The sequence below is a fragment of the Chelonoidis abingdonii genome, chromosome 3 (assembly GCF_003597395.2).
Source record: "Chelonoidis abingdonii isolate Lonesome George chromosome 3, CheloAbing_2.0, whole genome shotgun sequence".
Lineage (NCBI taxonomy): Eukaryota > Metazoa > Chordata > Testudines > Testudinidae > Chelonoidis > Chelonoidis abingdonii.
Genome location: NC_133771.1, coordinates 199,363,055 through 199,382,234, shown reverse-complemented (window position 1 = coordinate 199,382,234; position 19,180 = coordinate 199,363,055). Strand labels below are relative to the sequence as shown.

The window sequence follows — 19,180 nt, the reverse complement described above, 5'->3', positions numbered from 1 at the left end:
GGCGGTGCTGCGGGGATTTAAACACAAACAGCGGCAGCTTGCCCCACCTCCTAGCCCACAGGGAAACGGAAGCGGGAGGAGCCTCCGTGCCTGGCACGAGTTTCCGGAGGGGACAGCGAGGCCGCGCCCTGTTCGCAGGCGGAGAGCCCCCACCCCCCCCCGCGACGCCCATGCCGGGGTTCGAGTTAGCGCCCGCGGACGGGGGCCGCCCGGTGCCGCTGCAGCCCGGCCAGACAGTGCTGGGAAGAGGCCCCCTGCTGGGAGTAAGTCTGGCTCCTCGGCAGGGGGGTGGGGGGCTCCCTGACCCCGCTGCCCAGCGCGGCCGCTGCAGCCTCCAGCCCAGGAGCCGCCCCGGGGGGCTGGGCCGGGCCTACTCGTAGCCCCAGGCTGGGCCGGGCGCTGCGCATCCCGCAAGTCCCGCTTGGGGCTGGAAGGGACCGTGGGCTCATCAGAGCCTCCGGCAGAGCTCAGGCTCTCAGACTTCACCCGCAGCCTTGTGTGGGGGGAAGGGGGGATCTCTGACCCCGGGAGCCAAATGAAGATCGGGGGCAACTAAGGAATAACAGGGTCAGGAGTGAAGGTCGCAGGTGCAGAACTAGGGATCTAGCAGAGGACACCGAGCGGAGAACCCGGGACAGTGCCTGCTGCTCCTCAGACCCGTTTAGGGACCCAGGGGATGCTGCCCAGAGGAACACTGCCCGAATACGTGTGACCAGAAAGGAGCGGAAATAGGCCCTGCAGTCACAGAGCAGCCCCTCATCTAACATCCTCCTCCTGGTGTTGGAGATGGCTGTTTTGGCCAGGGCGAGGAGGTTGATGATGTGGTCTCACAACTTGGTGGGACCATGGACAGGGTGTGTAAATATAAACAGGTGTGGGGAAAAGAGTAGCCAGATCCTCAGCAGGAGGGTCTGGAGGAGCTGCAATAGGGGCTGCAGCCCTGGTGCAGTTGAGATAAGCATGCAGCAGGTTCTCCCTCACACCACAAAATGGGCAGGTGTTGGGGATGAGGGTGAACTGCGCCAGGTACATGCCCATGCTCATGGCTTCACAGAGGAGCTGCTAACTAATATCCCTGTCTGGCTGTGGGACCAGGGTGAATAGAGGCTGGCTCCCCATACAGGAGAAGGCAGAATCAGAGCTTTCCAGCTCCTTTCAAGCATTTTGCCATAATCTGCAGTGATAGGAAACTTGTGTTGTTAAAAACAGATTCTCCTTTACTGTGACTCAAGGAGCTGGGGCTTTAAAAGAAATTCTAAACATTATGAGACTAAGAAATCGTATGGGTTAGCGATGCTGACTCATTTTCCTGTTTACATAAACATCTTTCCTGATTCTCTCCCAAATCAGAGGAAATCAGATCATAATGGGGAGAGGGAATAGCATCAGTCCCCAGACTTTCTGCTCCACAAACTACATTCTGCTCTGCGACATCAAAGCAAAACTTCACTTACAGGAAACTTGAATAATAACACAATATTGTTTCATGCTCTTGTGTGCGTTCATCAACAGTGAAATAACTAATAATGTAACACATCGTTAACCGTAGCCTTCAGAGTTCCCAACCCATTGAAATGTACAGGGACAGTGCACATTTTTCTCAGCTCCTTTTTCAGACTTCATGGTGCCAATTTCACTGCATCCATTCATTTTAATAATGTGAATTTAAGTGTAATCTTTGCAGTCGTAGGGGCAAAAGCCCCACCTCCTTTTTTGTTTTGTTTTGTTTATTTTTGAGTGAAATCTTAAGGTTTAGAGCAATGGTGCCACATTTTTTACAAAGGTGACTCACCAGTTGTGTTTTCTCTCCTTTTTTTTGGTGTGATCCATCCAGGGTCCAAATGGGCATGTTTGTGGGGCCCAGTTCATAGGCTGGTAGTGTTCTCCACTGCCTCTTTGCCCCACTGAGGGAGCATTGACCACCTGTAGCAGTACCTTCTGCCCTGACACTTCAACCTTAATCCCAGCCCAGTGCAGAGGGGAGGCCCTGCCCCAGGAGGAAATTAGAGAGCAAACCTACCTTGCACTCACCTAGCAGCAGTGGGTCCAGTCCCACAGGGCAGGGTCTGGTTTGCTGCTCTGGGTATTGTGACCTGGCGCACTGGGTCTCAGCACCGCTCGGGTTTGTCCTGATGGCTGAGTGAAACGTGAGTGGGGATGTGACCTGTGTGCCAGGTCACGATGCCCAGAGTGGGGAGCCAAGCTCAGCCCTGTGAGGCAGGAGCTGCTACTGCTAGTGAGAGCAGGACAGGCGCACTTTTCAAGCCTGCCATCTCTTCCTGTGGCTTCCCCTCTGCACTGGGTCTGCAACCCACCATTCAGGAAACACTGCTTTAGAGCACAATAGGGCATCCTCCAGAAAAATCACCTCTTCTGAAGCACTGTGTACAAATTTAAAGTGAAACAATTTTCTCACTAGTAACTTCAGTATACTTATAATAATAGGTTGGTAATAACATTTCAGAAAGATGTGACTTAAGTTGACGGCATCTCTTCCAACAAAACTTTTTTTGCAAATAGTTTCGAGGTATGTCTACACTATTGGTGCTACAGTGACAGCTGTACAGATTTAGCACCATAGCGTAGACCCTACATCTAGGAAAGGTTTTTTTTTTCCATGGATGTTGGTATTCTGCATCCCTGTGTGACAGAAGTTGGGCCAGCAGAAGAATTCTTAATTCTTAAGGTTGGTCTAACAATGGCGCTCAAGGGTGTGAATTTCTTACACCCCTGAGCGATGTAGTTATGTCAGTCTAAATGTTCAGCATAGACCAGGGTTTGTACTCACTTCACTCAGCCATATCAGCACTTAGTGCCTAATTGCTGTGGTATCTTTCTCTAGTTGGCAAATGTTGCTGCATTCGCCAAAAGTTTATACACAAGTCTGTTAAGTAGTTTTAGATTTGGGGGAGAGATTTCAAGATAAACTAATACAAATGATGTTAGAATTTTTAAACTCATTTAAAACAGTAAGATACATTTTTGCCCTTAGTTACACCCTGTACAAACCAGTGGATTTAATTAGGGGCAGAATTTGATCAGCTGTTTTGTGTTTAATTTACTCTTTTGTAATGCTAGTGCCCACACTCAGAATAGTGTGCAAGAAGGTGAGAAAAGTGAGACTGACTAGAAAAACTTGTGAAACTGATCAGTGTGGATTCCTTATACTAGATGTGGGATACAAGAAGGAAACTGTATAAGTAATAATTAGTTGTAATAAGTTGGTAATTTTCACTCCATGCATCTGAAGAGGTGGGTTTTTACCCACAAAAGCTTATGCCCAACTAAATCCCTTAGTCTTTAAGGTGCCATCGGACTCGTTTTTGTGGATACAAACTAACACGGCTCCTCCCTGATACTTGTATAAGTAGTGGAAAGTAAATACAACTTTCAGTGTTCTACACATTCTAATATACTAAAGTACTTAACATTCCATCTTTTTTTCCTGCATAATCCCAGCTCAGAGAGCTAAGCACCATATTAAATACCCGACTGGATATATCCCTTTTATGCTGTTAAAGAATCCATCTGCTGTAGTTTGTAGTGGTAGGGAAGGTGTAGCGAGCAGAGGGAGCCAGTCCTTTTAAAATAAATTCTTCTGGTTGTATTCAGATTGGGCCCTTTTCACATTTAGATATCCTTTATTGCCTAGGGTTTATGCACTAAACCATTATTTTGTATTTGTCCCTTTGACTGGTCTTCCTCTGGAGAGGGCAAGTACATTTTTCCAATTGGCATGATGGCTCTTTCAGAGTCAGCATAATTAGCATTACATTAAAAACAACAAACTGACTGTCCTGTTTTAGGCTTCTCTTTAGCAATATAGCTATATAATAAATAAATGGGAACTTCCTGAAGTACGTATTCAAATTGTCCAACTCTTCTGCCCAAGCTTCAAAGGTTTCCTGGAGAAAATCAAGCCGTTGTAGCAATATTAATGCATAGTAAATGAAACACCGTAAGTGGGACAGGTAGACAGATTAGTACAGGGGTCAAATAGTTATGAAAGTAACTGTATTTGTGTGGGATGAGGGGGGGGAGGCATAAGCAATCTGATTGGTTTAAAATCTATGTAGTCTTCATATGCATAGACTGGAAGCCTTTTCAGCTAGTCAAATTATTCCAGAGTGGATTTGATTTAAATCACTAGTCAGGAAGACTCGATTTAATCATGGATTTCTACATAAAAGTGCATTTTTGTTGGTTCTTCATAACTCAGAGATAGATGTAGGTTTCATTTTTAGAAGGTACACACTATACATTTTTAAGTGATTTATTTTGAAAACTTTTCAGATTAGTTTTACAGCTATCTCAGAAAATGAATGATTGTTTGGTTATTTCATTTACCAAAGGTAATTGAAGCAGATATTTATGAAGTCATTCGGAGGTGAACTATCTCCAGTTCAATGGGTTAGTCATTAATATTTGGAGGATTTTCTTGCCATGCTCTATTAGGAGGAGAACATCACCAGAAAGACATTGAAATTGTTTTATTTAACTAAAACAACAATGTTATGTATTCTGGATTTTTTTCTTCAACAACAAACATAATATTTTAACAAAACAAGCATATGATTTTTTGAATTTAGTTAAACGTTCAAGATTTTTAAGATCAGATTTATTTTTGTTAATTATTTATTTTTAACTAAAATAATTAAATATTTTTTTAAAAAAAAACACAAAAATTAAATTGACTATGTCAGCCATGTCAACATGAGAAACTTAAAACATTGGCTTTTGCAGTTAACTCAGTCATCCTCACCTTCATTTTCCTGTTTGTTCATAATCTGGAAAAGAAAAACAAGCTTTCCTGCTTTTTCAGGTCCCAAATGATTTCTCAATTTGGAATGAATTAGAATATTTTCTTCCTTTGGACTTTCTAGACCGGCAAAATAAGCTACTGCTATTAAAAGTGAGATTATCACTTTAAGAGTCTCTGAATCTAAGAGCTTGAATGACTTCCACTAGTTCACTGGTGTGACTTTGTTTAAAACATCAGCAAACATATTTCTTGAATGGTTCTTATTCCCAAACTGGGTCTCTTTTACGGCCTGCTGCCATTATAGGCTTTCCCTTCTAGTGAGAGAGTGGTATGGTAGATCTTAAATCAGTGAAGGCTTCACTCAGAAAGACCTCAAGACTTCTGGAATATGCTGCTCAAACAGTTTCACTTTTGTTTCTATTGCCTGTCCCTCCATTCTCACATTTATCTCCGGACTTCTCCTTGTCCAGATCTGTTCCGCCCCCAACAATCTTCTATTCGTTGAACTTTTTGAAACTTTGCACTTTTAGAAAGAGGTAAGGGATTGAATCTGTGTACCCAGATTTGCAGAGGGACAATAGGGTTGAGGTCTGTTATTTCTCACCTCTATACATTATTTATTTATTTAATTTAAAAACATTTTTGCTGTTAATAAGCATGTTATCTCTGAAGACACAAATCTATAGTTTGAGAGTTGCAAAACTGAGCATTTCTGATGGTATCTTCTAGACCAGTGCTTCTCAAAGCTGGTCCACCGCTTGTTCAGGGAAAACCGCTGGCGATCTGGGCCAGTTTGTTTACCTGCTGCGTCCACAGGTTCGGCCGATCGCTGGTCCCAGTGGCTGCGGTTCGCCGCTTCAGATCAGTGGGGCTGTGGGAAGGGTGGCCAACACATCCCTTGGCCCATGCTGCTTCCTGCAGCCCCCATTAGCTTGGAGCAGTGAGCCGCGATCGGCCGAACCTGTGGACGCAGCAGGTAAACAAATCGGCCCGCCTGGGGCTTTCCCTGAACAAGCAGCGGCCTGACTTAGAGAAGCACTGTTCTAGACCGACCACTGAGTCCCGTTGGGTAGATAGAAAGATTAACCTAGATAATCTATACAGAAGCCCCTGGAACCACATAAGATTGGATCCCTAATCCATGAACTATTGGAACTCATTTACAAAACTTTTCTTAAACATTACATGAACATATTGTCTCATACTATAGAATTAGAATTTATAATCCCTATTCCATGATGAGATATTTTGAGCTATAATGTATCTTAATTAAAATGATCTTTAGATAGGTTTTTTCCTCAAAAAGTATTTTATCAAAAAAATCTGATTTAAATAAAAATCTGTTTTTTTTGTTTTTGTTAAAAAAAATAATTGATTTTTATCCGCCCTGGATTATTCTCATTTAAATTACTTTCTGCTATTAGATGGCCATTTGTTGTTTCTCCTGTACACCTGGGTTCACTTTTGTATTTTAAGAGCATATATAATGTAGTTTTAAGATGAGTTTGTGATTGGTTCAAAGAGTTGAGCACAGGGAAATGTTGCTTCTTCATGGGATGTATTTCAGAACTGGACCACTAGGCTGTTTCTGATCCGTGCTGTTGAATTATATTTGACTTTAGTTTAACTGAGACATTTTTTCATTTTGTAATTTTTTATGGCTTGAATGTTTTCCTTACTAATTCATAGAATACCTGCTAGCTGACTTCTAATATATTTTACTTTGTCAGCATTTGCTTTAGTGAGAACTGCTTTAGTTGCTTGTCTGCATGCTTAATTGATTTTCAAAGGCTAAGCTGGCAGCTAAAGAATGGAAGAGGACTGCTTCATGAGGCTCCCAGACCTGCTTTTGTAATATGTTAGACTTAACTGCTCTACAATCTTTGGATTTCTGAACAGCTGAGGATGTCAGTTGAGGAAGGCTTGACTTGGAGGAGGCTGCTGATAAGATATTGCAGGCAATGCTTCCCCTATTTAATGTGGGGTGTGTGAAAGATTTGTTGGGATCACTTTCTCTGGCACTGGAAATGTCAGTGGATATGAGCAGGCCATTGGCAGTGGGAACACTTCTTCCTGTATTAAACTACATTGTCCCTCTCTGAAAAGAGATGAAATCGTGTCCGCTATGTCAAAACCTCATTTGTAGAACTGGAGTAGGGCTGAAAAAACGCAAGACACCTACTAGGCAGAGACCAGTAGGAAAGATGAGCAGTGGTGAGGAAGTTTGAGAGATCCAAAGGCAACACACTGAGAATTCCAGCCCTTACACCCAGCTCTTGGTAGAGGGACTGGTGCTGGACTTGGCTCAGATCATGCTCCAGTTTTCGTATTGGTTTCTGCCTAGTGGGTGTTTGACAGTCGAAAGCCATACCAGCAGCCGCTGGCTGATAAAAAGAAAGAACTCTCTCTCAGCTTGCTCTCTCAGAACCTCCTGATTGCTGCAGAGCCATGCTGGCTTGAGTGTCTTTGTTGCTGTACCCTGCCTTCAGTCTCCTGGCAGCAATCAAAGTGGTGCTGGGAAGGATCTGTAGATCGAGGTGGATCTCTGTTATTCTCCCCAAGCTTCTGTGTTTTTTTTTTATTCTAATGCTTACATCTGCTTGTGTTCATAGCTTTCTAAAACAGCAGAGTGTAACTGAGCTATCAGTTGTTTGCAGATGAAGAGCTCTGTGTAGCTTGAAAGCTTGTTTCTCTTACCAACAGAAGTTTGCCCAATAAAAGATATTCCCTCATCCACCTTGTCACTGTTATCCGTTTAATTGACCACAGGTTCTTTACAGCAGGAGTGAAACCCCTCTGACTCCTTTTGATTTCTCTATGTCACCTGGCAAAACTAAGAGCAGCAGAGAGATGACAAAGTATCTTCTAACTCAGTGTAGTTCCTTTATCTCTGTCAAAGCCAGATCTATGAACATTGTATCAGTGTTGGCGAAAACCATGGAAGCTGCAGGCCCCAGCTCAGATAATATCCGCTACCAATAGACAGAAGTGGAAAGGGGAAGTGCCTCACAGTGATTGTCCCAAATATCAATGCAGGTCCCATGATCACATGTGCTTGGCTTCCTCACTGACCTGTAGCAGACATACACTGGGACCACACACACTCACTCTGTCATGATGGTGATGTAGTCTGCTACCATCTTTGTTCATGGAGTGTGTTGGTTCTTTGCTTACCTCAGATTGGCATGTAGAATGCTTGGCAGTCTAGGAGAATCATGGACGCTTATGTGTTACTGCACACCTTCCAAGCACTGACCTTGAGGTTATTGTGTGTACAAGGGTCTATGGCCATTAGCCATTAATTAGGATCCTGTGGTATCATGGGCTTGTTCTTGCCACAATAGCAGTTTGATGGATTATTTTACTAATTAATTATGTTGTTCCGAAATTTGACTTTGATTCCTAACAAGGATAGTAAATGTTGTTGTTCCTGGCCAACAACAGTACTCATTTCTTATTGTCATGGGGTTTCTAGTGACTTGGACCTAATAGGGTGTTCTCAGTAATCACACAGCACCTTGTTTCTTCCAACACTGCTATATATACACCATACACATGCTTACTGTATTCCATCTCTGGCTTGGAACATTTCACACAATGTGCCTCCTCTTAATGTATGCTGCTTTTACCATTAAGGGTGTGAATTTCTCCTGGACTAGTACCCATTCCCCGTCTCCCATCTGTGACACTCCCTTTATGTCCCGATTCAGTGGGCTTTAAACTGTTTCATCTTCCTTCTCAAGATAATACGTTAGGACCCTGTCTTGAAGTAGCACATTTATGCTTATCCTGTGCAAACTTTGTTTCTTTCCCTAGCTTTGCTCTTGCAGCACTTGTTTAATATTTTTCATGCAATGTTTGTTTATAGTAAGTGCCTACAATGAGAGAGAGAGTCTGATTTTTTCAATTGAATTTTTACTGGTCAAATTTAACACGTTTTACCTTCAGTAATCTTTCAGATGTATTTTCTTGTATAATAATCTCATATATAGCAACTGTGTTTTCTCTTATGAACTTATTTGGTTACGTGAGGTAACATAGTTCCTCACTAGAGGTCACAACATACACTTGTAATTCTGGTAGCAGTGTTCTGCCAGTTTGAATACACATCTTTAAACCTAATAAACATTGAGAGAAATGAATTATAGTTTCCTACCAAGATGTAATTGGATCTTTTTGCTGTCTGGAATGTCACGCTTAAAGGAAATGTGTGAACAGGAAAAACTTTCCTTGCAAATAGTAGCAGGTTTTTAGTTAACCCATCAATATTAGTTTTTCTGCATATGCAGAAGAGAGAGTTCTCTCACTGTAATAAATAATATTAAAATAAATGACTCTGGCAAAATCTCATTAGAACTCCAAACGTCTCCAAATGAAAAAAGAGGAAAATTAGCATCTGTTACATTGGGTTAAAAATTTATCTCAATTTTTTAAAACAGCGTGTTCCTCACAAAATGTTCTTGTAATGCCAGTTCTGAGGAACTAATAACATTTTTCCTGAGTTTTGTAAGCCTCCGGGTATTGTCTCTATTTCAGTTTTTGTGTCAGTGTTTCTAGGATTAACTGTTTGTCTGCTGTGGTGATGGTGTTGAAATTTACTGGAGTTACCCTGAAACTTTCGTTATAGAAAACATGAATTCCTGCTCCCTGTATGCTAGTAGCTTTGAGACAAGCACAGCACTCTATAACATTTCAAGACACAATACTGTCTCTTCTAAGTAGCATTGTCAGACCTTGAACAATCATGAGGTTTTGACAAATGATAAATTTTGGGGTTTTTTGCTTGCTTTTGCTTGCCTTTTGAGCTGGCAGAGCTCATATTCTCAAGCTTTTCTGCATACTGATGTTAGACAGTTAATTTCTGGATTTAAAATCGTAGGTTATGAAAATCTTGATCTTAATGTTTGAATCTAGTTCTAATACAGAATTTTTCTTAATTTTTTTTTAAACTAATTGTGTTATGTGGAACTACTTACAAGGCATCAGAAACCTACAGCCTGCATGAACTGTACTCAATGAGACCTTGTAATCTGCTTATTGGTTTATCTTGATTTGATTTTTGTTTGCTTGTTTGCTATAATGATTTGAGAGATGAGTGCCATAATTTGCTCTTATCTCAACTGTCTTTTTTTTTTTTTTTTTCAGATTATAGATAAGAGAGTATCCCGAAAACATGCCATATTGGAAGTGGTGGGTGACCAACTTCGCATCAAACCGGTAACTTGACTTTTTTGTTGATTCTGTAACAGTCAAACTACATCAGAAAAAAGCTACTTTGATATTAGTTACAGCTGGATCTAAGTAATTCTTAATGAAAATCTGTGTAAGAAGTAGAAATTGATCAGAAATGTCTGAAAATAAAGCTACTGAGTTAAAGTAGTGACCCATAGAATCAACACTGCTTTTTCTAAAAGGTGATCGTGGAGTGAAACTGGCATTCTCCAAGGATGGGAACATGCTTTACAAACATCATTATACCTGTCCAGTTATATCCCAATTTTTCTGAGACAGTGAGTTGCCTCAGTTTACAGGGGAAAAATAAAAGCATGGTAGAGTAATGAACAAGAGCCAGTTCACCTGACACCTCACCCCCACCCCCCATTCTGTACAGACCACCCCTTTTCTTATTGGCATATCTGTATTTGCCCATCAGATGATTTCCAATAATTTGCTTTTATTTTTTTTCTGTTACAACAATGTAGCACGGGAGATACCGAAGAAATATAGAACATAATTATGAAAATGCTGATTGTGACTCCATAGTTAGTTCAGTTTGTGACTTAAAGCAGGGATAAATCCTCCTTTGTATGAAAAATAGTGTATCCTCACTAAGTTTATGGCACTTACTGTGTACAGAATGAATTTTCTGAAAATTTGTAAGAAGATCTGATAATTTGTTGAAGTGAAAATTAAATTGAATCCTTTAAGAAAATTTGCTTTTATCAATCCTTTCTTTTGACCTAAATGATCTTAATGGAATAATGCAGATTCTTAAGAACATAAAGTTAAGAATGGCCATATTGGATCAGACATGTGGTCCATCTAGTTCAATATCCTGTCTTCTCACATTGACTTGTGCCAGACACTTTAGAGGGTATGAACAGAACGGGGTAGTTCATTGAGTGATCAATCCCCTGTTCATCTCATTCCAGTGTCTGTCAGTCAGAGGTTTAGGGACACCCAGAACATGGGATTGAGTCCTTGACCATCTTGGCTAATAGCCGTTGATGGAAATATCTTCTGTGAAGTTATCTAACTCTTTTTTGAACCCAGTTATACTTTTGTCCTTCACAGTATCCCTGGCAACAAGTTACACAGGTTGACTCTGTTATCTGAAGAAGTTCTTCCTTTTATGTGTTTTGAACCTGCTGCCTGTTAATTTTATTGGGTGACTCCTGGATCGTAAGTTGTGTGAAGGAGTCAATAACACTTCCTTATTCACTTTCTCCATGCCATTAATGATTTTATAGTCCGGTCAGATCCTCCCTCAGTCATCTCTTTTCCAAGACTAACAATCTCAATCTTTTTAATCTCTCTTCGTATGGAAGCTATTTCATACCCTTATCATTTTGGTTGCTCTTTTCTGTACTTTTTCCAATTCTAGTAGATCTTTTTGAGCTGAGGTGAACAGAACTGCATGCGATATTCAAGGTGTTGGGTGTACCATGGATTTATATAGTGGCATTATGATATATTCTGTCTTAGCTATCCCTTTCCTTCTAGTTCCTAAAATTCTGTTAGCTTTTTTGACTATTGCTGCTTATTGAGCGGATGTTTTCGGAGGACTATACACAATGACTCCAAGATCTTCCTTGAGTGGTAACAGCTAATTTTAAACCCTATCATTTTGTATGTATAGTTGGGTTTGTGTTTTCAGTGTGCATTACTTTACATTTATCAACACGGAATTTCATCTGTCATTTTGTTATCCAGTCACGCAGTTTTGTGAGATCCCTTTGTAACTCTTCACAGTCAGCTTTGGACTTAACCATCTTGAGTAGTTTTGGATTGTCTGCAAACTTTGCCACCTCACTGTTTACCCCTTTTCCAGATCATTTATAATATGTTCAACAGTGCTGGTCCCTGTACAGATCCTTGGAGGACTCTGTTCTTTACCTCTCTCAACTGTAAAAATGGATCATTTATTGCTATCCTTTGTTTCCTATCTTTTAACCAGTTACTGATCCATGAGAGGACCTTCCCTCTTATTCTATGATGGCTTAGTTTGCATAGGAGCCTTTGGTGAGGGATCTTGTCAAAGGCTTTCTGAAAGTTCAAGTACATTATATTCTCTGGATCACCCTTGTCCACATGTTTGACTCCCACAAATAATTCTAATAGATTGGTGAGGTGTGATTTTCCCTTTACAAAAGCCTTGTTGACTCTTCCCAAACATATCATATTCATCTATGTGTCTGATAATTCTGTTCTTTATTATAATTTCAACCGATTTGCCTGGTATGGAAGTTAGGCTTACTGGCTTGTAATTGTCAGTATTGTCTCTGGAGTCATTTGGTACAGAGGCTGATTTAAGCCTCCTTCAGAACTTGTTGTTCTAACAAGCAGTCATTAATGGTGCTGAGAAATTTTACTTCTGCCTCCTGTCCTGTGGTGACATGTTCCCAGTCAACATGAGGATAGGTGAAATACCTCATTATTGTTGGGTTTTCTGTAGCTTCTCTAATCTCCCTGAGTATTTCACAATCACTGTTCCCATCCTGGACAGGGAGTCGGTAGTGTAATCTTACTGCTATACTCTTTTTATTCAAGCATGTAATTTTGATTCATTTAAAATTTTTACTACATTTTACTTCTGTTTTCTTTCATGTATAATGTCATTCCCCTACCAGTGCAACCTACTCTGTCATTCCTATATATTGTGTACTCTGGTATTACTGTGTTCCATCGATTATCTTCATTCCACCAAATTTCTGTCATGTTTATTTTATCAATATCCTCATTTAATACCAGGCTTTCAAGTTCACACATCTTAATATTTAGACTTCTTGCATTTGTATGCAACCAGGTGTCAATATTTAGTTGTTTGCCTTCAGCTAACCTAACTTTTTTTTTTTTTTAAATGTGACTGTTTTGATTCTTTCCTGTACTTTATCAACTTCTATCCTCTTTTTTTTTTTTACTAGGATATAGAGCAAGGATTGGCAGCCTTTGCCCTATGGCCCGCCAGGGAAAGCTGCTGGCGGGCTGGGCAGGTTTGTTTACTGCAGCATCCACAGGTTCGGCTGATGACTGCTCCCGAGGGCCCTGGTTCGCCGTCCCTGGCTAATGGGGGCTGCGGGAAGGGCAGCCAGCACATCCGTCGGCCTGTGCCGCTTTCCACAGCCACCACTGGCCTTGGATGGTGAACTGCAGCTAGTGAGAGCTGCGATTGGCCAAACCTGGAGGCACTGCAGGTAAACAGACCGTCTCGACCCGCCAGCAGATTTCCCTGGTGGGCCACGTGCCAAATGTTGCCAATCTCTAATATAGAGTATCCCCTTTAAACTTTCCAGATGGCGAAATTTAATTGAAATATAGCATAGATTTTATTTGAAGAAACAGGTTGTGATTAAGTTAATAACAATTATATGTAGTTGCTGTAAATATAGACTAGTGATGGGCTCACTGCAACAATGCTGGTAACTTTTAAGTGTGGCCATTGTGACAGAGGTAACTCAGCCAATCACCATTTTTCCTTTATGCAATTTGTAATGACTCAGTGGTATGAGGGAGACAGGGCATGTTTCAAGAGTTCAGTAGATGATTACTTGGCCCTGTGCTCTTTGAAGCTTGGACATCAGTGCTTAAAAGGCTCCTCATGGCCTCCTTAGGCAGTGCTGCTGGAGATACTGAGACTGGAACATGGAGGAAACCTCAAAGCACAGAGACTGTGGTTCTTAGGCTGTCTCTGTCCCTGTCCAGGCTTTACATTGTGCCAGTTTCACTAATGGAGCCCTCTAAATTAAGAAGTCAATTGCAGTTAAGGAATAGATTCACTGATATGTGTCAGCTGCTTTGTACTGCTCTTGCGTTGCTAGGCAGCTGTAAACAAAATGTAACTGTGCTGCATTTGCTTTGATGTACTGGTGATTCTGCCCTTAACGGTTAAAATAATAACAAAAAGTTGATACTAGATATCAGATCATTAGAAGCATTGCATGGAAGCATTCTCTTTGGATTTCTTGTTCAGTGTTAGTGTGTGAAGTGTTAGCAATTTAAATTAAGGAAACTCCCAGATAAAAAAACCTAAATAAATACGGAGTTAAGGTTGAATGTATGTATTAGTAATTTAAGGGTAAAAAAGCAAAAGAATGTTGTAATTATCCCCAATTCCAAGCATTATAAACCCAGGAAATTGGAAGTTAAGGTTAAATTTAAAAGAAATCTGAATATATTAAAGTAAGAACTGTAACTCTGCTCTACCACAAGGGGAATGGCTGGGGGGAATTTAGATTTTTTTCATATCTTTATTCTTATCTGCGACCACAAAAACTAAAATGGTGTCACCATAATCATATGTCAGAGGGGTAGCCGTGTTAGTCTGGATCTGTAAAAGCAGCAAAGAGTCCTGTGGCACCTTATAGACTAACAGATGTATTGGAGCATGAGCTTTCGTGGGTGAATACCCACTTCGTCGGATGCATGGGTATTCACCCACAAAAGCTCATGCTCCAATACGTCTGTTAGCCTATAAGGTTCCACAGGACTCTTTGCTGCTTTTACTCAGTCATATGATTATTACATGATGTTGCTACAGGGCAGAGTTAAGGTTGTGTCAAAGTCAGATTCAGGACTCACAATTTGTCAGACCACTCTGTTTTATTAGCGAAGCGCTCTGCTAATACACCCAGATAATGTGTGAGTGCCATGCAAGGCTTAAACTACTTTATTTATACAGATAAAAAGGACATGAACTTAACAAGATAACAAAGGAAACAGAACTGATAAGTTTACCTGGGGCTAGACACACACATCTTATTTTCTCATTAACTCTTACTGATATCCTGCTAATGTCCCACCATTAGCTTAAGTGGACCCATTGTTGCATACTTTAATGTTTCTCTTCCTGACAACTTTATTTCAACATTCCTCATTCCTGCTTAAAGGAACATACAGCATTTCTTTAATCCATTCTACTTTTACAATCTAATTCATTCTACTTTCACAGTTGTTTGAGTGCCTTAATTGTGTATTTCTTAAAATAACCCAAGCATATTAAGGGAACTTTAATTCTGAGTTTATAATACTTGGCTCTGGGATAATTACAACATCCTTGTAATGTTTTCCTGCCTTTAAATTATTGATACTTAGTTTCAACTTTACATAATTTTTTGTTTGGGAAAATAAATGATGCCAACTAATTCATCCCATATCTTAAATAAGATGCAATTACTTTTCATTGTCATTAACCTCTAGCTCACTAGTTTTATTTGTATGGTTTAATTTTTGTCAGTTGTACCATTGAACCATGCTCTGGCTACTTTTCTTATTTTTGGAATGACAATTTTATTAAGTCCTCTTTAAAAATGACACCAGGTTTGTGTTTTTCAGTTAGGTTCATATAACATATGAAAAGAATTCTGTATAGAATTCTTACTGAATTACAGTAAATTAACTATAATTACAAAACAATTATTTTAGCCATCTTAATATGGGAGTTCCATTGGATTTTACTGGCGAATAGGTAAACTAGCAAATCTTTTGTTGCTTAGTGTGGTAACTGGTCAAAATAGGAAAAATGAATTACCATGGTCATAGTGTTTCCTAAGAGCATCTATTTATCAGGAAAAGAAAATGAGCAAATGACTGGGCAAGTTCTAATGAATATTTTTCTGCCTGGATGGTTGCTAATAAATTACTTATTGATTGCTACGCTCAAATATAATTTATATTCCAGGTAAAGCTGCAAGCTTCAGTTCTTTCAGATTCATAAACATATCGCTGGATAAAGTAGGTCTTGTTAACCCAAATGATAGCAGATTGGGGGCCTTTAGGGATCCTCCAGTGGAATCAGCCTTTATGGCCATTAGCTCACAGAAGTGCCAGACATCTGTGACAAAGTCATCTTCCTCCATGGTTGCATTCTCAAGTGCCACTCTTTCTTCTTCTCCTTGGTAGTAGCTGCATAATAGTAGTAGCTGACATCCTTCAGTCTTGAGAGACCATGAGTATGCACCCCTGAGAGGTAAAGAATTTATTCAGTTGGTTTTATGGTGGCTGTGACTGTGGCTGAAGAGACCCACTCAAGAGAGACCATCTCTGTGACATCTGTCACATTTAAAGGTGATGTTTCAACCCTGTGGGCTCTTCCTCCTGCATGCTCTCTTCTCCTCAGCAAAGCTTGACTACTTCCTCTCGTAACTCTGGAGACCTTTTTTAAGCTTGTTTCCAGAGTCTGCAGTCTTGAGTGTGATCTTCCCAGTTGTCCACATCAACGTCCATTTCTTTGAGGTCTTGCTTGCACACATCCTTGAAATGCAATTTTGGGCATCCTTTGGGTCTTTTTCCAGATGCCAATCTGCTGTAGAGGATGTCCTTTGGGATTTGCCTATCATTCGTTTGGCACACGTGCCCAAGCCACAGGAGACATCTCTGTTTGAGGAGTGTTTGCATGCTGGGAATACTGGCTCGCTTGAGCACCTCAGTGTTGGTGACTCTGTCCCTCCAGGAGATTCCAAAAATTTGACAAAGGCAACGCATGTGAAAGTTGTTGATTCTCTTTTTCTGATGAGACTATAAGGTTCGTGTCTCGCTCCCATACAAAAATGTGCTGATAACAAATGCACACAGATCTTTGTGTGTTTTGTCAGTTTGTTGTTTTGCCAGTGTAGACGTTGCTGTGGCAGGTTTTCCAATGCGAATGTTGAATTCCATTTCAAGTGAAAGGTTGACTGCGACAGTGGACCCCAGGTATGTGCATCACTTCAAGTTCATAGTTGTTGATCTTGCTTTTTCAACTCCTTGGAACATTATGCTCCTCCTTTTTTAAGGCTTATGGTAAGTGCAAAGTCTCGGCAGGCTTTGGAAAAGCTGTCCTTAAGGTTTGGAGATGACCTCTGTGAGTTGTCACTGCATCATGAGCAAAGAGGAGGTTGAATAAGGGCCTCCTGAGTCTTGGTTTTAGATCTGAGTCTTGCAAGATTGAACAGCTTTCCATCAGATCTTGTGTGCTAGTAGAGTCCCTCGGCTGAGGAACCAAAAGCTTGTTTTAATATTAAGGAGAAGATCACAAACAGAGTTGTGGGAAGTACACAGCCTTGCTTAATTCTGCTACGAATATGGAAGGCCTCAGAGACTGAGCTGTTGTATTGAACTATGTCATCCCTGTTTTCAAGGAAGGATTGAATCATGCTTAAAAGCTTAGGGGGACATCCAATCTTTTCTAGAAGTGCAAAGAGTCCACTTTTACTGACAAGGTCAAAAGCCTTTGTGAGATCATCAAAGGCTATGTAAAGGGGCTTTTTGTTTTTTGTTTGTTCTCTGCATTTCTCTTGTAGTTGTCTCAGTGAGAAGATTGTCACATGAAGAGAAGGGAGTTACCTTACAAGTGGAGAACCAATGTTGAAGGCCAATTCAGTCACAGTGGATGTGGTCCACTCCAAATAACTGATGAGGAGGTGTCAATACCAAGAGAGGGTAAATTGGTTTTGTAGTGAGCCAGTCACTCCCAGTTCCTATTCAAGCCCAAACTGATGGTGTTAAGTTTGCAAATGAATTGTAGTTCTGCAATTTCTCTTTGAAGTCTGTTTTTGAAGGGTTTTTTGGTTGAAGAATGGCTACTTTTAAATTTGTTATAGAATATCCAGGGAGACTGAAGTGTTCTCCTACTGGCTTTTGTATGTTACCATTCCTGATGTCTGATTTGTGTCCATTTATCCTTTTACATAGAAACTGTCCGGTTTGGCCAGTGTACATGGCAGAGGGTCATTGCTGACATATATCACATTAGTAGATGTGCAGGTGAATGAGTGGTTGGGTTCTATGATGGTGTTGCTAGAGTAGATATGGGGACAGAGAAGGCAATGGGGTTTGTTACAGGGATCGATTCCTCAGTTAGTGTTTCTGTGGTGTGTTGTGTAGTTGCTGGTGAATATTTGTTTCAGGTTGCGGGGGCTGTCTGTAAGTGAGGATTGGCCTGCCTCCCAAGGCCTGTGAGAGTGGGGGATCATTTTGCAGGATAGGTTATAGATCGTTGATGATGCACCAGAGAGGTTTTAGCTGAGGGCTGTTCGTGATGGCCAGTGGTGGTGTTATTTTCCTTGTTGGGCCTGTCCTGTAGTAGATGACTTCTGGGTTCCCGTCTCGCTCTGTCAATCTGATTCCTCACTTCCCCAGGTGGATATTGTAGTTTTAAGAATGCTTGATAGAGATCATGTAGGTGTTTGTGTCTGTCTGAGGGATTAGAGCAAATGCAGTTGTATCTTAGGGCTTGGCTGTAGACAATGGATCGTGTGATGTGTCCAGGATGGAAGCTGGAGGCATGTTGGTAAATTTAGTGGTCAGTAGGTTTCCGGTATAGAGTGATGTTTATGTTACTATCACTTGTTTGCACTGTAGTGTCCAGGAAGTGGATCTCTTGTGTGGACTAGTCCAGGCTAAGATTGATGCTGGGGTGGAAATTGTTGAAATCCAGGTGGAATTTTTCAAGGGCCCCTCCTTCCCATGGCTTCATATGATGAAGATGTCATCAATATAGCATAAGCAGAGGAGGGGTGCTAGGGGATGAGAGCTGAGGAAGCGTTGTTCTAAGTCAGCCACTCTTCAAAGAGAAACTGCAGAGCTACAATTAATTTGCAAACTTAACACCATCAATTTGGGCTTGAATAGGGACTGGGAGTGGCTGGCTCACTACAAAAGCAATTTACCCTCTTTTGGTATTGACACCTCCTCATCAGTTATCGGGAGTGGACCACATCCACCGTGACTGACTTGGCCTTCAGCATTGGTTCTCCACTTGTAAGGTACACCCTTCCCTTCATGTGCCAATATATATTTATTCCTATATCTGTAAATTTCACTCCATGCATCTGAATAAGTGAATTTTTTACCCATGAAAGCTTATGCTCAAATAAATCTGTTGGTCTTTAAGGTGCCACTGGAGTCCTCATTGTTTTTGTGGATACAGACTAGCACAGCTGCCCCTCTGATATTTGAGAAGATTGTATTGATAATAGACTTCAGCTCTGAAGCCACACTGTGATTCAGGATAGATTCTGTCTGCAGGGGTCTGAAATCTGTTTAGGGCAACTCAAGCAAAGGGTTTTCCCATAAGGCCAAGAAGGGAAATGTCACGGTAATTGTTATAGTCACTCCTGTCACCCTTGTTTTTGTAGAGAGTGATGATGATGGCATCTCTCATTTCTTGAGGCACTTATCCTTCTTTCCAGCTCAGGCTGAGCGATTTGTGAAGATGTTTAG

At 41.0% G+C, this 19,180-nt stretch overlaps 1 protein-coding gene across 3 annotated transcripts in view; it reads left to right on the top strand.

Moving 5' to 3' along the window:
• The first annotated feature begins 51 nt into the window (after window positions 1–51).
• The window catches only part of APLF (aprataxin and PNKP like factor), a 112,755-nt gene continuing 93,626 nt past the window's right edge, over window positions 52–19,180 (top strand). For all 3 annotated transcript variants that reach the window (XR_004377293.2, XM_032806358.2, XM_032806357.2), the window contains exons 1-2: window positions 52–263; window positions 9,908–9,979. Coding sequence is in view for 2 of the 3 variants with exons in the window: in XM_032806358.2 (XP_032662249.1) it covers window positions 171–263; window positions 9,908–9,979 (165 nt within the window). In the remaining variant the exon portion in view is untranslated. The remainder of the gene's footprint in view (window positions 264–9,907; window positions 9,980–19,180) is intronic.